The following is a 16,854-nucleotide window of genomic DNA, read 5'->3' as shown; positions in this document are numbered from 1 at the left end:
CCAAGGAGCACAATGGCATTCCCACCCAGAGTGAATGAAAAAAATGAGCTTAGAGTAAGGTTAAAACAAGTGACTTTTGCTGACTAGATTTTCCGATTCTATTGCTCTACTCTCTGTTTCATAAGGGACTGCCTTTTCAATTCCAAGGGCACCAAGTGAAAAGGTCACTGTATAAGCAACAGAGAAAATTAGGACAAATGAGAGTACAGGAAATGCTTTCTGACGACTTCCTCAGGGCTCAGATAATTATTATTACCTCTTTCTCCCTGAGGTAGAGTTCTCTGCAGTGATCAGATATAATTTGATCACCAAATGCAAAATGTCTTGTCAAATGGACTTCCATTTAAATGCCTAATTTATTTATTTTGATTGCTTGGTTGCTCATTTGTTGCACTTAGAGATCTTGACAAACACTAAAGGCTCATTGTGAAAGCTTATATATGGTTTTTCATTTATGTTTCTGAGACAATAATCATTTTTCTGATTTAGTTACTACATAAATACAATTTCAAAAGTTAAGCCATCATTTCATACATTTCGGGGTTTTTTTTAGGTTTTTTTTTTTTTAAGTTTCTGCTAACATCAATAGTTTTTTCCCTCAGAATCTAAGGTCTGTTAGAATGATAAAAAGTTTAGTTTTATCATTCTAAGGTCTTTTTAGTTTTAAATCTCCTAGATAATCCCTTAAATGTTATCCTCACTTTTAAGAAATGTCTTTAGGGAATTTGAGAGGGAAAACTAAAATGACAGCAGAAGTCCACGTTTTAGAGGGCGTGGTGGAGCCTAATTATCAGCAAAGTGGGACCATGTGTTAAAATGTGTACAAAGCTGGTTGAGAAGGCAGAAAGTTACTGCTGAGACATGTACATGCTGCTTTAGGGAAAGGAGCAACCTAGTTTTTCAAAGGTAACAGCCAAAAGTCTTCCTAATTTTGTTTCTTTATCCCACGGAATTGGGATATATAACCATAAATATATATATATATATATATATATATATATATGGATACAGGGTCATTTGGTTTTGAATCAGGGTAAGGGTGCTTCTAATTGTTTTCTAGCCCCCTCGAATATACAGACAAATGTGCTTCCATCCACAGTTATCTTAAAACAGATATGCATATCCTGTCGGAGCTGGCTCTGCGGGACATCTCTTCCCCCCCCCACCACCTCCTTTGGGATTAGAGCACTGGCATCTCCTCCTCTAGGGAATCCTTTATAGCACCACTCTCCCCACCCAGAGGCTGGCTGGCGTAGTCTCCCCCTGCCTCCCCCCCCATGCCCTGTGACTGTCTGCTGTATCAGAGCTCCCAGAGGGCGGGGCCTGCCAGGCAGGGATCCTCTGACGAAAACGTATTTAAAAACCTAAAATGGGTATTTGCAGTCTATGAAATCTCTTTCCTCTATGGCTCTTTGTGAGCCTTCAAAGGCCATGTTTCAAATTCTGATTTTCTGGCTTATTCTGTCTGGTCATAGTCCCACGGTTTCTAGCGCTATCATGCAATTTGACAATCTGTAGATCATGGGCTTTTAATTAGTACGTTGATCAATCAGAACCAACTGCTGCCACCAGGAAAGGCCGCAGCAGGCCTGTGCTTCTTCCTCCCTGCAAATCTAAGGGAAAGGTGCCAGGACCATCCTTTGAAGATGTTGCTAACTTGCATAAACTATCATTATAACGATATGCATTCTTTTGCAATATTCATGGTGCTTTCGTGTATAACAAAGGACAGGTAGATATAATTCGGTACATAAGGCCAAATGGGCTTGGAGTGAGGAGACCTGGCTGCAAATTCTGGCTCAATCACAACCTTTGCTACTCCGGGCAAATCACTTACCTTAGCCTCAGTCTCCTCACCTATAAAATGGGTACAATAATATCCACTCTATCCTGCAGGTTTATTATTAGGCTTACCTGAGACACTTCCTAACTTTTCCCACTTCATAGAAAAGGATAACTTTTGTTTAGCACCCTGGGGTAAATGCAAAGGCTTTGAGGCTGGAGGTGATCACTTCTGGACTCTAGCTGCCTTGCCTGACTATCCCAAGGGCTGAGGGGATTGATATCTTTATACATTTGTACACCAGTTGGGAAGTTCTGCTCTATGAAAATACTTAAAACAACCCTTAGCCGTATATCTATACTCACATTCAACATTCATAAATATCCTCCTGTTTTACATCTCTACATAAAGTGCTAGAACAGAGCTACCCTACGACCCAGCAACTGCACTACTGGGTATTTACCCCAAAGATACAAATGTAATAATCTGAAGGGGCACCTGCACCCCAATGTTTATAGCAGCAATGTCCACAATAGCCAAACTATGGAAAGAGCCCAGATGTCCATCGACAAATAAATGGATAAAGAAGATGTGGTATATATATGTATATCTACAATGGAATATTACACAGCCATCCAAAAAATGAAATCTTGGGGTGCCTGGGTGGCTCAGGGGTTAAGCGTTTGCCTTCGGCTCAGGTCATGATCCCAGGGTCCTGGGATCGAGCCCCACATCGCGCTCCCTGCTCGGCAGGAAGCCTGCTTCTCCTTCTCCCACTCCCCCTGCTTGTGTTCCCTCTCTTGCTGTGTCTCTGTCAAATGAATAAATAAAATCTTTAAAAAAAAATGAAATCTTGCCATTTGCAATGACGTGGATGAACTAGAGGGTATTATGCTAAGCAAAATAAGTCAATCAGAGAAAGACAATTATCATATGATCTCACTGATATGTGGAATTTAAGAAACAAGGCAGAGAATCATAGGAGAAGAGAGGAAAAAATGAAACAAGACAAAACCAGAGAGGAAGACAAACCGTAAGAAACTCTTCATCTCAGGAAACAAACCAAGGGTTGCTGGAGGGGAGGTGGGTAGAGGGATGGGGTGGCTGGGTGGGGGGCATTGGGGAGGGTATGTGTTGTGGTGAGTGCTGGGTGTTGTGTAAGACTGATGAATCACAGACCTCTGCCCCTGAAACAACTACTACATTATATACTAATAATAATTTTAGAAAAGAAAAACAAAAACAAAAAACAAAAAAATAAAAAAAAGTGCTAGAACCTCGGCCCATGGCCATCACGTGGCGGAACATGAACAAGATCCCAAGCTCTTGTCACCTTGGATGTAGTCTGTCTCAATACTGTGCTTTCAATCATACCTCATCCCTAAAATTAGTGATTTGTGGGGGGGGGAACCCACCACCTGACCAATCACTATGGTGATAATTTAGAGGAGTGGAATATTTTGTTGCCTTCAACTCACAGCCAGATCACTTGAAGCTGTAGGAAGGCTGGCAAAATTTCTATCAGCGAGTTAACCATGTTAAACTTGTTCCTGCCTGTGTTCATGTCCATATCGATATGCACATGTCTGCCTCCTACTCTGGCCATAAGAACCATTAAACCTAGGTCTGGAGCTTCCACGTGCCGATGAGGGTTACAGTAGTACCTAGATTATACAGTTGTTGGGAAGAACACGATCAGTTAATGTATGTGAGGTGCTTAAAAGAGTCCTGGGCAGACTTTATAAGTGAAGCACTCTACGCATATTTATTATGATTCAAAACAAACCTTATCAATCCATTGTAGAGAGATATAGGGACAAAATATAACAACTGTGCTCTGGAGAATTCTTTCACACAGATGTATCATTTGACTCTAGTACTCAAATAGCAGCAGTGGCATCTGGGAGCTTTGAGAAATTCAGAGCCTCACATCTATGACATTAGAATCTGCATTTTAACAAGATCCCCAGGTGACTTGTGAGCGAACTCAAGGTTGAGAAGTGCTGCATTCGAGTACTTCAAGGCTTATGTGGAGACCCTTGGGTCAATTGTATTTTTGGTAGGAATCATGCAAAAGCGGTACTGACTCAGAAAATCTGCTCTTATTGATGTATTCAGAATGTAGGTTGGGGGGTGAGGGCTGGCGACCACGTGCATGCACTTCCCCAGTCAGAAGGCAGCCCCATCTGAATCGAATGAAAGGCTCTGTGCAGGGGACCATGACAGCATACATCAGCACGGATCCATCAGAGGAACAGTCTGAGATCCTGTCACTGTTCTGGCGTGTTTGAGGGGGAGGAACAAATAGGAACACAACACTTCACAAAGGAGGCGATATCATTAGGAAATCTGCAATTTGAGAAAGGAACATTAGGAGTACATATAGGGAAAGGAGGAAGTCACTTACATTAACCCAGGGATGCTCAAGGACTTGCACAGCCGAAAATCGCTGATCGACATCGACCAACAGCATCATGGTGATGAGCTCCTGTGGAAGGGAACGTTTGATTCCATTTGTCTCATTTTTATGGTAAAATTCTGAGTATTTTCATATGTGGAAGTTCTCTTTTAGTTTGGAAAAGCTCTCAATTTTAAATATATCAACTCAACTTACGCACAGCCATCTAACACCTTTAGAAGTTAAAGGTGAATACTTAGAATTATAAATATATGGCTTATAGTTGGGAGAAAAAAATGAAATGAAGATTAAAATAAAAGTGTATTAAAGTGTATTTAGTAGAGAAGAAATAGATTATATAAGTTAAAGAATTAATATTCCTTTCTTTGTCTAGAATTTCACACTTGAATGGCAGATTTCTAAGTTAGTTTAATACAGAAATCTGTTAACATTGCTTCAAAAATTTCCACATTAATCAATACCAATAAAATGGAACTATTAAGAGGCAAATGATTTAATGGTTCTGAAATTAATGAGACCTCCTCATGAGTTCAAAATGATTTGGACCAGGAAAGCACAGCTTGGGTTTTAATGATGAGTCTGTCATACATTTGTCCACTTCGGATTAGAAGTTCCCATGTAACAAAATGGTTAGATATGTGTTATCCAGTTCCTTACATTCACGGTCTGAGTACCATTCCGTGATGAGGATGATTTATTTCCACTGATGTAGAGATTCTACCTTAAAGTTCTCATTATGTTCTTTTCTTGCTTCAGGCTCCTTTGTGCATGAAGGCATTCATTCAGTTTCCAACATGGGCCAGGACTTATTAAAGCAACTATTTGGTGTGATGCCCTTTGCCAGGTGGCATGGGGGTGTGGGAGATGGTCCTATCTGTCAATGACTTTGAGCCCTCTTGTTATGAGTGACAGCACTGAGAGGTAGATTGGTTCCTGAAGAGATTGCTCACAGGCAAAAAGACCTCTACCCCCACAGAAAAAGTCAGGTTTTAAATTGAACTCACACTCAGGACACAGAGAAAGGAAAGGCATACACACTGAATAATCAAAAGTCAATTATTTCTCAACATCAAGTTTTCAAAAATTTAAGTCAATGCTTGGAGACATAAGGTTAAGGAATCAATTAAAGAGTTTTCTTTTTTATCTCAAGTTCTACCAATGTCTCCATGTAAGATTTTTAGTTTTCTTAGAGGTTGCTCTCCTATTCATTCATTTTAATACATGTTAAGCACTCGTTATATACTGGTTACTATATAGGCATTGATGATACAATAATAAACAAAATACACAAAAATCCTTGTCTTGATGAAATTTGTGTTCTAGTGGGAGAAAATTAGGAAATAAATGACATAAGTAAGATGTATCTGCCTATCTATATCTACTTATCTAGAAACGTAGACAGAGAAAGATAGTTAGATGGTATACCAGAAGGACATGTGGGTATAAGTCCTACAGAGAAGAATAAAGCAGATGAGGAAGATAAGGTGAGCTAGATAGATTAAAGACCTGCAACTGAAAACAGGGTGGTCTGGGAAAGCTTCCCTGAGAGGATGAAATTGAGTCGAGACCCAAAAGAGATAAAGCCATAAGCTATGTCGAAATCTAAGGCAGCCTGGTGTGCGTTGGGTATAGCAAGAGGCTATAGCAACATAATTGGAGTGACAACAGGGAGTGATGAAGACAGGGAAACAGAGACCACTTGATAAGTTGAGATGGCTACGAACAGAAGACTTGATGACTGTGAACTCTTGGAAAACCTGGTCATTATAACCAAAATGGACAGAAATCTTATTTACAACATCATTAGGTCTCTTTGCACAAAATGAGTCAAAATCAATAATTGCATTAAGACACACAGGCTCTCAGGAAAAGGGAAGGCACTGGAAACCTACCTTTGCTGAATCAGAAATGTTATCCCAGTATGGAGAGGGAAAGTCCACTTGCCCCATCAAAATCTGATCAAAAAGCACCTCCTGGTCATCACCGCTTCTGTTTAGATGAACCACAACAAGGAAAAAAACAACACTAAATTGTCAACCCAGGGTATGTCTCTTCACTCTTATGCATTCAAGCCCTTCCTTTCCCCATAAATGTGTGAAATGTGTGTTTTTAAGCCATTCAAAATGTCAACATGGAACTGTTTTGGACAATTAGGAAAGAATGAGTTTTTTAAATTATATGAGGAATATTTATGGAAGGCATGTAAATGAGTATGTACAACACAGAAAAAATAACAGGCACTGGAAGTCAAATTCTTATGTTCCTTTCCTGCTTCAGGCTCCTTTGTGCAAGAAGGCGGAGTGGATCACTCAGAGAATACAGAAATGCTTTGTTGGTGCTGAGTAAAAGATGACTGCCCGTACCCACGGAATGGAGGGAAACCGCACAGCAGGATGTAAGTGATTACACCAGCTGCCCAGATGTCCACCTTGAGGCCATATCTGCAAAAGTAAGTGATGTTAGAGTTAGCAAAAGTCGGGCCAGGACAAATTATGGGACATTGGCAAAATAGATGACTCTACTATTCTAAACCAAAAACCAAGCTAAAGAAAATTTAAAAACCGAACAACAAACACTAACCTAAACCCCACCAGCTAAACAGAATTCAAGGAAAGAATAAAAAAAGAGAGCAAGAGAAAGAGAATAAGACATATGAATAAAAATCGAAGTAAAGCATGCCTAGGATCATATCCAAGTATCAGTAAGTGAGAGGTTTCATCAAAAAGGTTTATTATAGTCATATCAATTTTAAGATAGGGATGGACCCTTGAAACTCTCTAAGTCCCTGATGTTAGAAAAAAGTAATTACATACAGGACATTTTCCAATTTGTAAAGCACTGATATATGTTATCTTATGCTGGTTTTCCAACCACTCTTTACATTACACAGGATAAGTACTATTGCCTATTTTATAGAGGAGAAAACCAAGGATCCGAGGGGTAAATAGTTTTGCTCAAGATCACACAATCAGTGGCAAACAGAGCTGGGTTCCAACCAGGGCCTCCAAGAGCCCAGCTCAATCTTCTTTCTCCCCGGGGCCCCTCCCTCCCAGCAGGCTGTCAGAGTACTCACGCCCTAAAACTAGAAAACGTAGCCAAACCCGAGGCAGCATGCTCTGAGGGAGGTCAGGCAAGGTTACAGATGTGGGCTCCCAACTCACTCAAATTTGATGAATAAAAAAGTCTCCATTACCCTACCTCCCACCTGAGGGATTTCCCGGCTGGCATTCCCTTCTCCTCTATTCTGTTCTTCTGCCTTTCTGGTCAATAGTCAAGCACTAAAACTATCTCTGATCGGTCACCGGAGGATAAAACCTAGACCCTGAGGTGTGCGTTGGCGCCACTCATCGAGGGGAGACAGTAAGGCCGTCTCCCCTTGCTGCACCACCCTTCCCCAATCCTCCCGTGTTAGACTAGTGCTTCAGAACTTGGCCTACGATCCTTGGCAAGAAATAGGACTCTTTCCACAAAGAGCCCTTTATTCACACAACCCCGAGTTCAAATGCTGACTCAACCACTATCTAGTCATGAGCTTCCATGATACCCAACCACCGCAGAGAGATTACTCATGCGCAAAATGGGAATCATACCGTAGTCTACTGGAAGAGTGAAGAATCAAGTAAAGGAGCTTAAGGCCTGGCAGAGGGTAGGTCCTTAATCAGTGTTAGGCCACCCACCTTCTCCCCCTATTCTAGAGATTTTCATTCATCTTATACTGCTGCGCACAGAAACCAGAAAATTCCCAGTGGCCCTCTGATGCCTAAGGGTGTTTGTACTGCACAGATAATCAATGGACCGCCAAGACAGCCAGAATGAGATCGGGAGAGGAGCATAAGGACAGCTGAGAGAAATAACCACAGGAGACTGTAATCACCGCACACAGCAGTGTCTGTTTCTTTTATCCAAAAGCGAGTTAATTACCATCGCTATATGTTTCTCTGTTAGTTTGGAACATTTTTTACTCTGGGGTTAATAACTGCTGTTCTACCTTTAACAAAGGCCACATGGAAGCCTTGAACAAGACTGCAGTAATTGGCAACTTGATTGGGGAAAACAGAGAAAATGGCTCTCACTTTAAAGTTAAAAAGAAAGAAAGAAAGAAAGAAATCTGATAGCTAATTCTGTCTGGATGGGACAGGGCGGTTTTCTCCTATTCTTGAAGCAGACTAGTTCTTTGGCAAGCACAGCACTCCAATAAGCCACGGGAAGCATTTACCCAGTTTCCGCGATGATTTCTGGAGCCACGTATGTCGGGGTGCCACAGACCGTATACAGGGGGCCGTCTACAATGGTGGCCAGTCCAAAGTCACCCAGCTTCAGCGATTTGCTGCCATCTTGGTGTTCGTACACCTAAAGTGAAAGTAAAGAGTGGAATCGCCTTACAACCAAGAGCTCAAAAGCTCCTTCTTGAAGGAACGAGAGGCACTGTGGTTTAAGTTTAAGGTATTTATCATAAAGTGAAAAAAACAGGCAATTATGCAATGATATACATATAAGAATATCTTTTTTTAAGATTATTGCAGAATTGGAAACATGGTGAACAACCAGCAAATGGAAATTCAACAATAAATGATGGTGTGTTGATATAGTGGGATGCTACATGACCGTTAACGTGGTGATGTGGGTATGTCTATTGAAATAAATTATTTTGGCGAAGGACAGATTTCAGACTGGTTTGCATAAAAGGTGTGCTAAAGAAAAAAAAATACATGCAAAGAAAAATGTCTGAAAGAACACAGTGTTAGTGTGTCTGTCTCTGGGTGGTAGGATTACGAGAGATTTTTTTCTCTTTGCTTATCTGTATTTAATGTTTTCTACAATTAAAACTGATTTGTGTAATACAATGAAATATAGAAAGTCTCTAGTGCAGTACCTTCAATTTATGAGAATAATTACCTCTCCATTTTAATATGTAAGAAGCTTTAAAAATACAGTTCTTTAGTAATTGAACAAAAAAAATCTACACGTGTATTAAAATACTTCATTTTCAGTGGCCCACATTTCCAACAAAATCTATTTACATTTTTTTATTAATAATTGAAAGGGATATTAACATTTCATTTCACCTGTGGCAATTTGGAAAGATTTATCAGGTGCAGAGTCAGCATTCGGTCCAGCTTTCCTTATTAAGGCAGTAAAAGTCTCTAGTCTTTCACCCAACAAATCAAGAAAAGGATGCATGTGACCATAGGCAAGTATTTATACCGCTTTAATTCCAGCCCATGATCAAACCAAATGGGTTTGCTCTAAAGAGTATCCCAAACCACTTCTACTGTTTCAAAGAAAAGATCAAAGGGCATTCAGAATTCTAATTCAGGGTCCTCCATTGGAATCAATAAGATAAAGAAGACCACAGTAGAAAGCTAGTATTCCCAGCAAAGGCAGGAGATGCCTTGAGGACATGGTGAAGTTTTTCACGTACATCAAAATAATTCATCCAGCAAGTAGAAGCCTGCATGTTCTTCTCTTGTTGCCTTGTGATCATCTGTACTTGATACAGCAGCCTGAACCTCTAGCACAGCAAGACGCATCTCCACACATCAGGAGCCCCACTACCGTGAACACACACCACGTCTCCCTTTCTTTGGAGAAAGTAGATTAACTTCCCATTTCCCTGCAGCTTCAAGTGCAGATGTTTGGCCAGCTAAGCGGCAGCATCAGCATCGATCATTTGGATCTAACTGTTTTGGCAGAGGCAGGGAGTCAGATCTTCCCTTCTGGAGAGACCGTGTCTTTTCTGCGCAGAAAATAGTCTTTTACGTTTTCTCCACACTCAGAACGTGGAGTCTTCTCCTTAAGGGCTTGACCACCATCTAGTTTGGGCCCTTGGGCAGGTGCCTACAGGCTTGTAGGGTCACCTGCACGTAGGCTGTTAGGGCAAAGACAGCTGTGTGCCCCTCGTAGATGTGGCTTTGCCCAGTTGTCATCTGGGATGGACACTGTCCTCCCTCCTTTAACAAAGCAGCTCTCCAGCCCACCAGCAGGAGCGAGTTTGAGTTAGGGACGCTGAAACATGAGAGCTGCAAAGCACAACGTCATCCCCAGCCTAAACGTTCTTGGGCAAAAAAAAAAAATCCCTAAATCGTAGCCTTAGCGCCTCCCCCCTTCTGGCCATCCAAGTGACAAGCAAATGTTTTTCATGAACAGAAACCTGAGACGGAAACATCTAGAAAATTATCTAGCTGACTTCCCAGACAGAGCAGAATTGTTTAATTCCTTAATTCCATTTTGTTAGCAATAACCTTCCTAAAATGCAAAATAATCTCTGGCTTTGATGTTCTGTTAGGTCCAAACATCCATGGGCTGTGTTTTGGGAGGTCGTGCAGATTTCAGTTTACACAACTCCATTTACACAGGAATTTTGTGGGTTTCCTCTAAACATACTATCTATAATCACCTAACTGGATTCAAAAGTTGGATGAAAGGAGATGTTGGCAGATCCAGTCATAAGTCACATTTTGGTTCTGAGTATGACCATGTAATTTTCCTACACGTAGCAAAGGTTTTATTTTTGAGCATCTACATTTGAACAGGAATTCCACCTCACATACAGCCATATGCCAGTTGTATTTAATATGCTGAGCAATAAAGTTCAAAGTTTCAATTCCTAAGGGGGGAAAAAAGCACCAAAAAAGTCTAACCTAAAATAAAGAAAATTAGGATTACATAAAAGTAATAATTCTTTCAAATAAACCAACAACATTTAAATAAAACACACAGAATCTATCCTTTTAATGTTCTTTTTCCCTCTATCACTTCCACAATGTCCCCTTCCTCTGCTTTGAAAAAGCATACAGAATTTTCATGAACATAAAGAGGTTAGCGTGATGCTTATGATAGACAATAAGAATGAGAGACAAAGGCCTAATCCATGTAATTGAAAACATTTCTGGACACAACTACATTAGCAATGCTTCAGCAAAATGTTTTTGCAGGTGAATAAATGTCCAGGCCTCTTGTTTGGAATTCTGTTTAACTTACTTACTGTCAAGCAGGGCAGGAAACAAGGTTGCTTTGGGTTTTTCTCTGTCAACACTTTGGGAGAAGGATACAGAAGAATATATTCCAGTGTTTCCTCTCCTCCGATGGGAGAGCACCTTTCCTAAGCAGTATAATGAGACCACCTCACAAATGGGGTTCCCCATTAGCGCTTGCCGCAACCTGAGCTGGGCTCACCCTTATCTCTTACCAAGCCACTTACGGAGGGGAACGAGTGAGGCCATTTAAAAATGTAATTAAAACTCTATTAAAATCATAGATTGCTAAATACATCTGTTTCAAACACACACGCATGAGCGAGCACATACACTCATACACACACACACACACACACACACACACACACACACACACACACACACACACACATTCACAAAACCCTCTCCAGAAAGTATTTTCCCAAATGGCAGCTATAAATTTACTTTGAACTAAGTTTTTAATTAAAAGTTAGGAATGGGAAACGCCTCTAACAAGTTCACATTTAAAATGTGGAGTCCCTGGCATATACCACTCCCTGAACCGATTCTGACTTTGTTCCTCTGGATGTATCCCTGTCCTGACCATGTTACAGGAGGGACATTAACAAGCTGCAAGCACAGGCTTGGACAGCCTGATCCAGCAAGTGGGCTTCTGGTGTAAAAAAAAAAAAAAAAAAAGAACTTTTTGCCGTGACTGTATTTTAAAGCCTCCATAAAACATGACCCACAAGTAAGGTGGGAGTCCATTGATTGTCAATCAATGAGTATTCACAACATGAGATATAATTTAATATTCATCCCAAGCCCTTTAAATACTATAGATGTTCCCCCACATTTTAAACACTGAGGGGCTATTAAAGAGACGGGGATTAGTGCAAATTACCAGTATGTAGTGCTTTCACTGTTTTAACTAAGCAATAAAACTGTGTAATTGTACAACACTAATTGAATGCAGCTACACATAATTGTGGGCTGCCATATGTATCCTATTACCATAAAGATTGTCAGTATTTTGTAAGCTACTCTTGTGATCATTGCAGATGGCTACAGTCAGAGAAGTTGTTCTCTAGGGTTTATTATATGGCTATAAAGACATCCCATGATTTGACAGACTAAATGTGTTAAATGGCAACAATTATGAAAAAAAGGTTCCAATTAAAAGCTGAAGGCATATCCCACCAAGAATAGATATAGGGAAAGGTCAGGTATTAGGTTTTCGGCACACTGGCATTTTACACAGGGTTTTTCCTTTTTGAAGAAGAGTTTTCTTTTTGTTTCTTTTTTGTTTATTTAGGGTTTTGCAGTAGCTGTAACTTGCTGAACAGTAGATGTCTGGGCATAGGCCTGATTTCCTTTGGATTAGAAACTGAGACCATTTGGAAAAGTTATTTGAAAAAACAAAAAAATTTAATATATAGTCATAAAATGCAGCTGGTGGCCATAAAATAATATGAAAATTCACAGATAACCTGAACCCAGGCAAATGGTTTCTGAGATTCCCATAATAGAGAACTAAAACCTGACTAATATAACAGATGTGTTGGAACAAACATAATTCTCAGTGTTGCTGTCAATTCAAGGATAACCCTATTGAAATGCTGGCTAATGAATCATTAGTATCCACAAAATATTTTTCACAGAGGAGCTCAATAGGTACTAAAAATAATTTCACCAAATAGAACTGAACAAAAGTGGCATGAAATTGACAAAGCCATGAAAAAAAGTCAATATACTTTTTCACAACTATGGTATCCCTTTAAAAAGACATTGATTTTCCTCTGGCCATGGTATATGACCTTTATAGTCCTTTCTAAGGAAAATGAATTAAATTTAAATCTTTACTCTTAAAGAAGTGAAGTAAAACAACATTAATGCAGGAAATTATTTTACAAAATGCACTTTAGGGTCCACATACTTTAAAATTAAACTTCCCGGGGGGGGGGATTAATTCTTAAAAAAACCAAACCCGCTTTATACCCACGTGTAAAATCTTTGTGAAATCAAACGTTAAATGAAACAAGAAGAAGAGTCAACATTGTATAGAAGTCAGAAGAGAGGTAACAATATCAGAGGGAGAACTAAAACAGCTTTCAAAGTATTACTGTAGAGACATCTGGGCAGATGGAGGATGAGTGGGGACTCCAGGAAACCCAATTCCCATCCTCACTTCAAAATAGTCATGAACTATCTAAAGAGGAGTTCTATGTAGTGGCAGTGAGATCGGCATGTTCTGGATCCTGGGAGCCAGCGCACATACCAGCCTTTTGCGAAGACTGTGGGAACTCAGTGCCATTGCTCTTTTTAAAACTCGTATTACATTTTTGTCACACAAGTAATATCCAACATGTCATTGTAGGAAAATTAGAAAAGACAGATAATTATAGAGGGAAAGGAATTAAGCTCACCCATAATCTTGACACCTAGAAAGAACCATCGTTAACATTTTGGGGTATGAACCTCCAGCCCTTTCTTTACCTCTCTCTCCTGCTTTTCTTTCTCCACTGGACAATATAAATCCTGAGTGAATATGCATGTATCTACATCACGATTTTCAGTGGCTACTGGATATTCCATTGTATGGGTGCAGTGTAATAATAATCCCAACAATGACTACGGTTGCTCTTTACTGAGCACACAGGATATGTCAGGCATTGTATTGAGGAGTTCATGCTCATTATCCTATTGGATCTTCACAACAACCTATTAAGTCATCTTACGGATATTTCGCAGATGAGAAAATTGAGTCTCGGAGATGTTGCACCGTTACGTCGCCCAGCTAATAAGTGGCAGAGCCAGAACTTAGCCTTAAGTATGTCCAAGTCCAAGATTTTAACCACTATGTCCTCCCCCGTTATCATGCCATTATTTAACTAATTAGTGCCCTGACATAAGTAGTTTTATACTTTTTCCTACTAAAAACCACTGAGATGAACATCCCTATATATGTATACAAGACCTAAGTTTTTTTTCTTTAGGTTCCATTTCCAGAAGTAGAATTACTTGGTCATAGGACACTCATACTATTTAAGGTTTCAGCTCTTTATCACCAAGTTACCTTTCAGAAAGCTTCTATGAAGTTACTCTCACACCAACACATAGGAGATGATTGGTATCCTTATAACTTTTCCAACACTATATGCTATCATTTATTAATCTTTGCTAGTCCAATAAGACCATGTCATTTTAAATGAGATGAGTGGTAGTATTTCAGTCCTTAATGACAGACGGGACGAGTAGTGGAGCAGACAGACCCAGGCCAACCAAGGCAAGACACTACACTTTCCTGTCTTCTCCCACGTGCCATCACAGGTCCTGGGAAGAGGGCCCTCAGCAAAGGTGCTAGTAAAGAAACTGGTATATTATTGTACTAACAATGTTTTGGGAAAATGTTGTTTTTCTTCTATTTTTCCCTTAACTTTTATCCAAATTCGGAGAGCAGAGGTTTTTTTTTTTCTAAACACCTAATACAAAAATGATCATTCAGTTTCTGCTTGGACATTTTCAATGACCACAGCTATGTGTAGTAAAGGCCCTTTAATTTGCAAACAGGTGCAACTGTTGGAAAGTTTTTCTTACATCAACCTTGAACCTCTCATCCAGCAACGTCTTCTCTTTAGTCGGAGTTCAGTACAGCACAGAAAAGGTTTCCCTTCTTCCATCTGGCAGTGTTCCATATATTTAACCAGAGCCACCATGCTCCACTTTCTCCACCCCTCTGTGGGCTGAACTCTAGGCCCCTGCCATGACGTACTCACGTTCCTCACCATAGGGGTAACTGGCATGAGCAAGGCAGAGAGGACTCTCTTGATGGCAGGACTCTTTCAGTGAAAGGAATTGAGCGGCACTTTTTAGCAGTCATATCCCACTGAGGCTCACCCTGAATTTATGGTCAACTAATAGCCTTTGACTTGGTCTGGCCAAGTTTTTCCATTACTGCTTTGCTGCAATGATCATTAAAACAACTGCACCAAAACCACTTAGTCCACTGGGATGTATGTGTCTCTCTTGTCAAATTTCATCCTACTGATTTGGGACCCTCACAGAGCCAAAGATACTTTTGGATCTCAAGTCTGTCATTTGCTATAATACATCTTCATTTTGCGTCACTAATAATGCTGATTAGGCCAGGGCTAGTGACAAGAGTACTGAGAGGCCCCTGGCTCCCTTCTTCTGGGTCCCCCAACCATTAATCAACACTCTGCTGGCTCAAGATCATAAGACAGTGGACTGACTACAGATCTACTCAACTGTGCTTCTGCCTATGACTTCTAGATGGGGTCTATCGGTGGCGATTGCCTTGTGTACCAGTGTAGTTAGCGATCTTATCACACAATGGACTTATTTGTTAAGGGTCATGGGATTAAGGCAGAAGGAAATCTGCCATCTTGTGGGCTTGGGGCTGGCTTGAAATGGAAACCAAGAGGTGCTGGAGCACATCATCACTAGGTCACACATGGTCATCACTTGGAGAGAACACGATACCTTACTGCCACGTATAATCCATTTAGTGAAAATGAGGGTCGTGTGCTAGGCATGCCATTTTATTGGGCAGTCAGGAGCAGGTACAAACACCTGGATAGAAAGTTTCGAAAAGAAAATTTCTGACCAAGACAGGCAGATTCTCTGAGAAACTGCTTTCTCCCAGAAAGTATTGGGGAGTTTAGAAGGAAAAAGTTTTTTGAACATCACCTTCTGTATTTCAAGAAAATTACCATTTATTTCTGGAATCTAATAAAAACTAGTGATGCAAATTATATTTTTGCCAGTAAATATTTTAATTTTCCTAAGAAGGTAGCACCTGCATATACATTTTAAAAGACCCTCCCAGCTCCTTAGAAGAAAACTCAGGCTCCTACTGAGAATTTTTCCTGCCAAGGGTGCAAGCTTGCCATCTAGTGGTGACTCCTGCCAATTAAAGGCGGTTGATGTCAGTAGGACGGTTTTGGTGGTTTGGTTTGTTTTTTAAAAAGCAAAAAGTCTCTTTTAGTTATATACTATCTCACTCACACACACACACACACACACACACACACGCACACGCACACACACACGCACACACACTGTGCATAAGTACGCTAGGGAAACACTGCACTTCCCCCACTCAGTGGCATTTAGACTGAGGCCCATGTGAGTCCTCAGTGTAATGAATGAGTTGAAGAATGGCTTGGATCTGTCATGTTGGGTCTGTCCTCTAGTCTATGAAGAAGTGTCACTCATTTACTCACTCTTTCATCTCATCCACCCTCTCATCCCACTGGTCACTCATCCGTATGATCATTAAGCTCCAGGCCTGACAGAGCAAAAAGAACCGTGTAAGATCATTGGCCTGATTAACTTGTGACAACAAAAACAAAAGAACACAAACAAGACAAAAACTTAGAAGTGATACAATAATAAAATTATAGGGGGTATTTATATTGGGTCAATACCCAGTTTTCACACCATCTGTGTCTAGATACATCATTGTAAATCAAATCATGTTTTCTCATTAAAAGACCTTGACCTGACAAATACTTAGACTTGAATAGATCGATGTAGATTCTTAAGGCCAAGCTACAACATTTTTATATAGTTCTATAAGAATTTAAAAATAAAAAATTCTGGAAGTTCTACATATATGATACTATATAAAATGAAATCTATAGCTGAATTAGACACTTAAAAATAATACTTTG

General features: G+C 40.1%; 1 protein-coding gene across 4 annotated transcripts in view; it reads right to left on the bottom strand.

Annotated features, from left to right (window-relative positions):
• DCLK1 (doublecortin like kinase 1) overlaps positions 1–16,854 on the bottom strand; it is a 340,291-nt gene that overhangs the window by 31,341 nt on the left and 292,096 nt on the right. For all 4 annotated transcript variants that reach the window (XM_027589467.2, XM_027589468.2, XM_027589470.2 and 1 more), the window contains 4 exons: positions 8,419–8,552; positions 6,566–6,643; positions 6,095–6,191; positions 4,191–4,271 (listed from right to left, as the gene is read on the bottom strand). In XM_027589467.2, the coding sequence (XP_027445268.1) occupies positions 4,191–4,271; positions 6,095–6,191; positions 6,566–6,643; positions 8,419–8,552 (390 nt within the window). The remainder of the gene's footprint in view (positions 1–4,190; positions 4,272–6,094; positions 6,192–6,565; positions 6,644–8,418; positions 8,553–16,854) is intronic.

The sequence above is a fragment of the Zalophus californianus genome, chromosome 3, assembly GCF_009762305.2.
Source record: "Zalophus californianus isolate mZalCal1 chromosome 3, mZalCal1.pri.v2, whole genome shotgun sequence".
Lineage (NCBI taxonomy): Eukaryota > Metazoa > Chordata > Mammalia > Carnivora > Otariidae > Zalophus > Zalophus californianus.
This window is presented reverse-complemented; position numbering and strand designations above follow the sequence as displayed.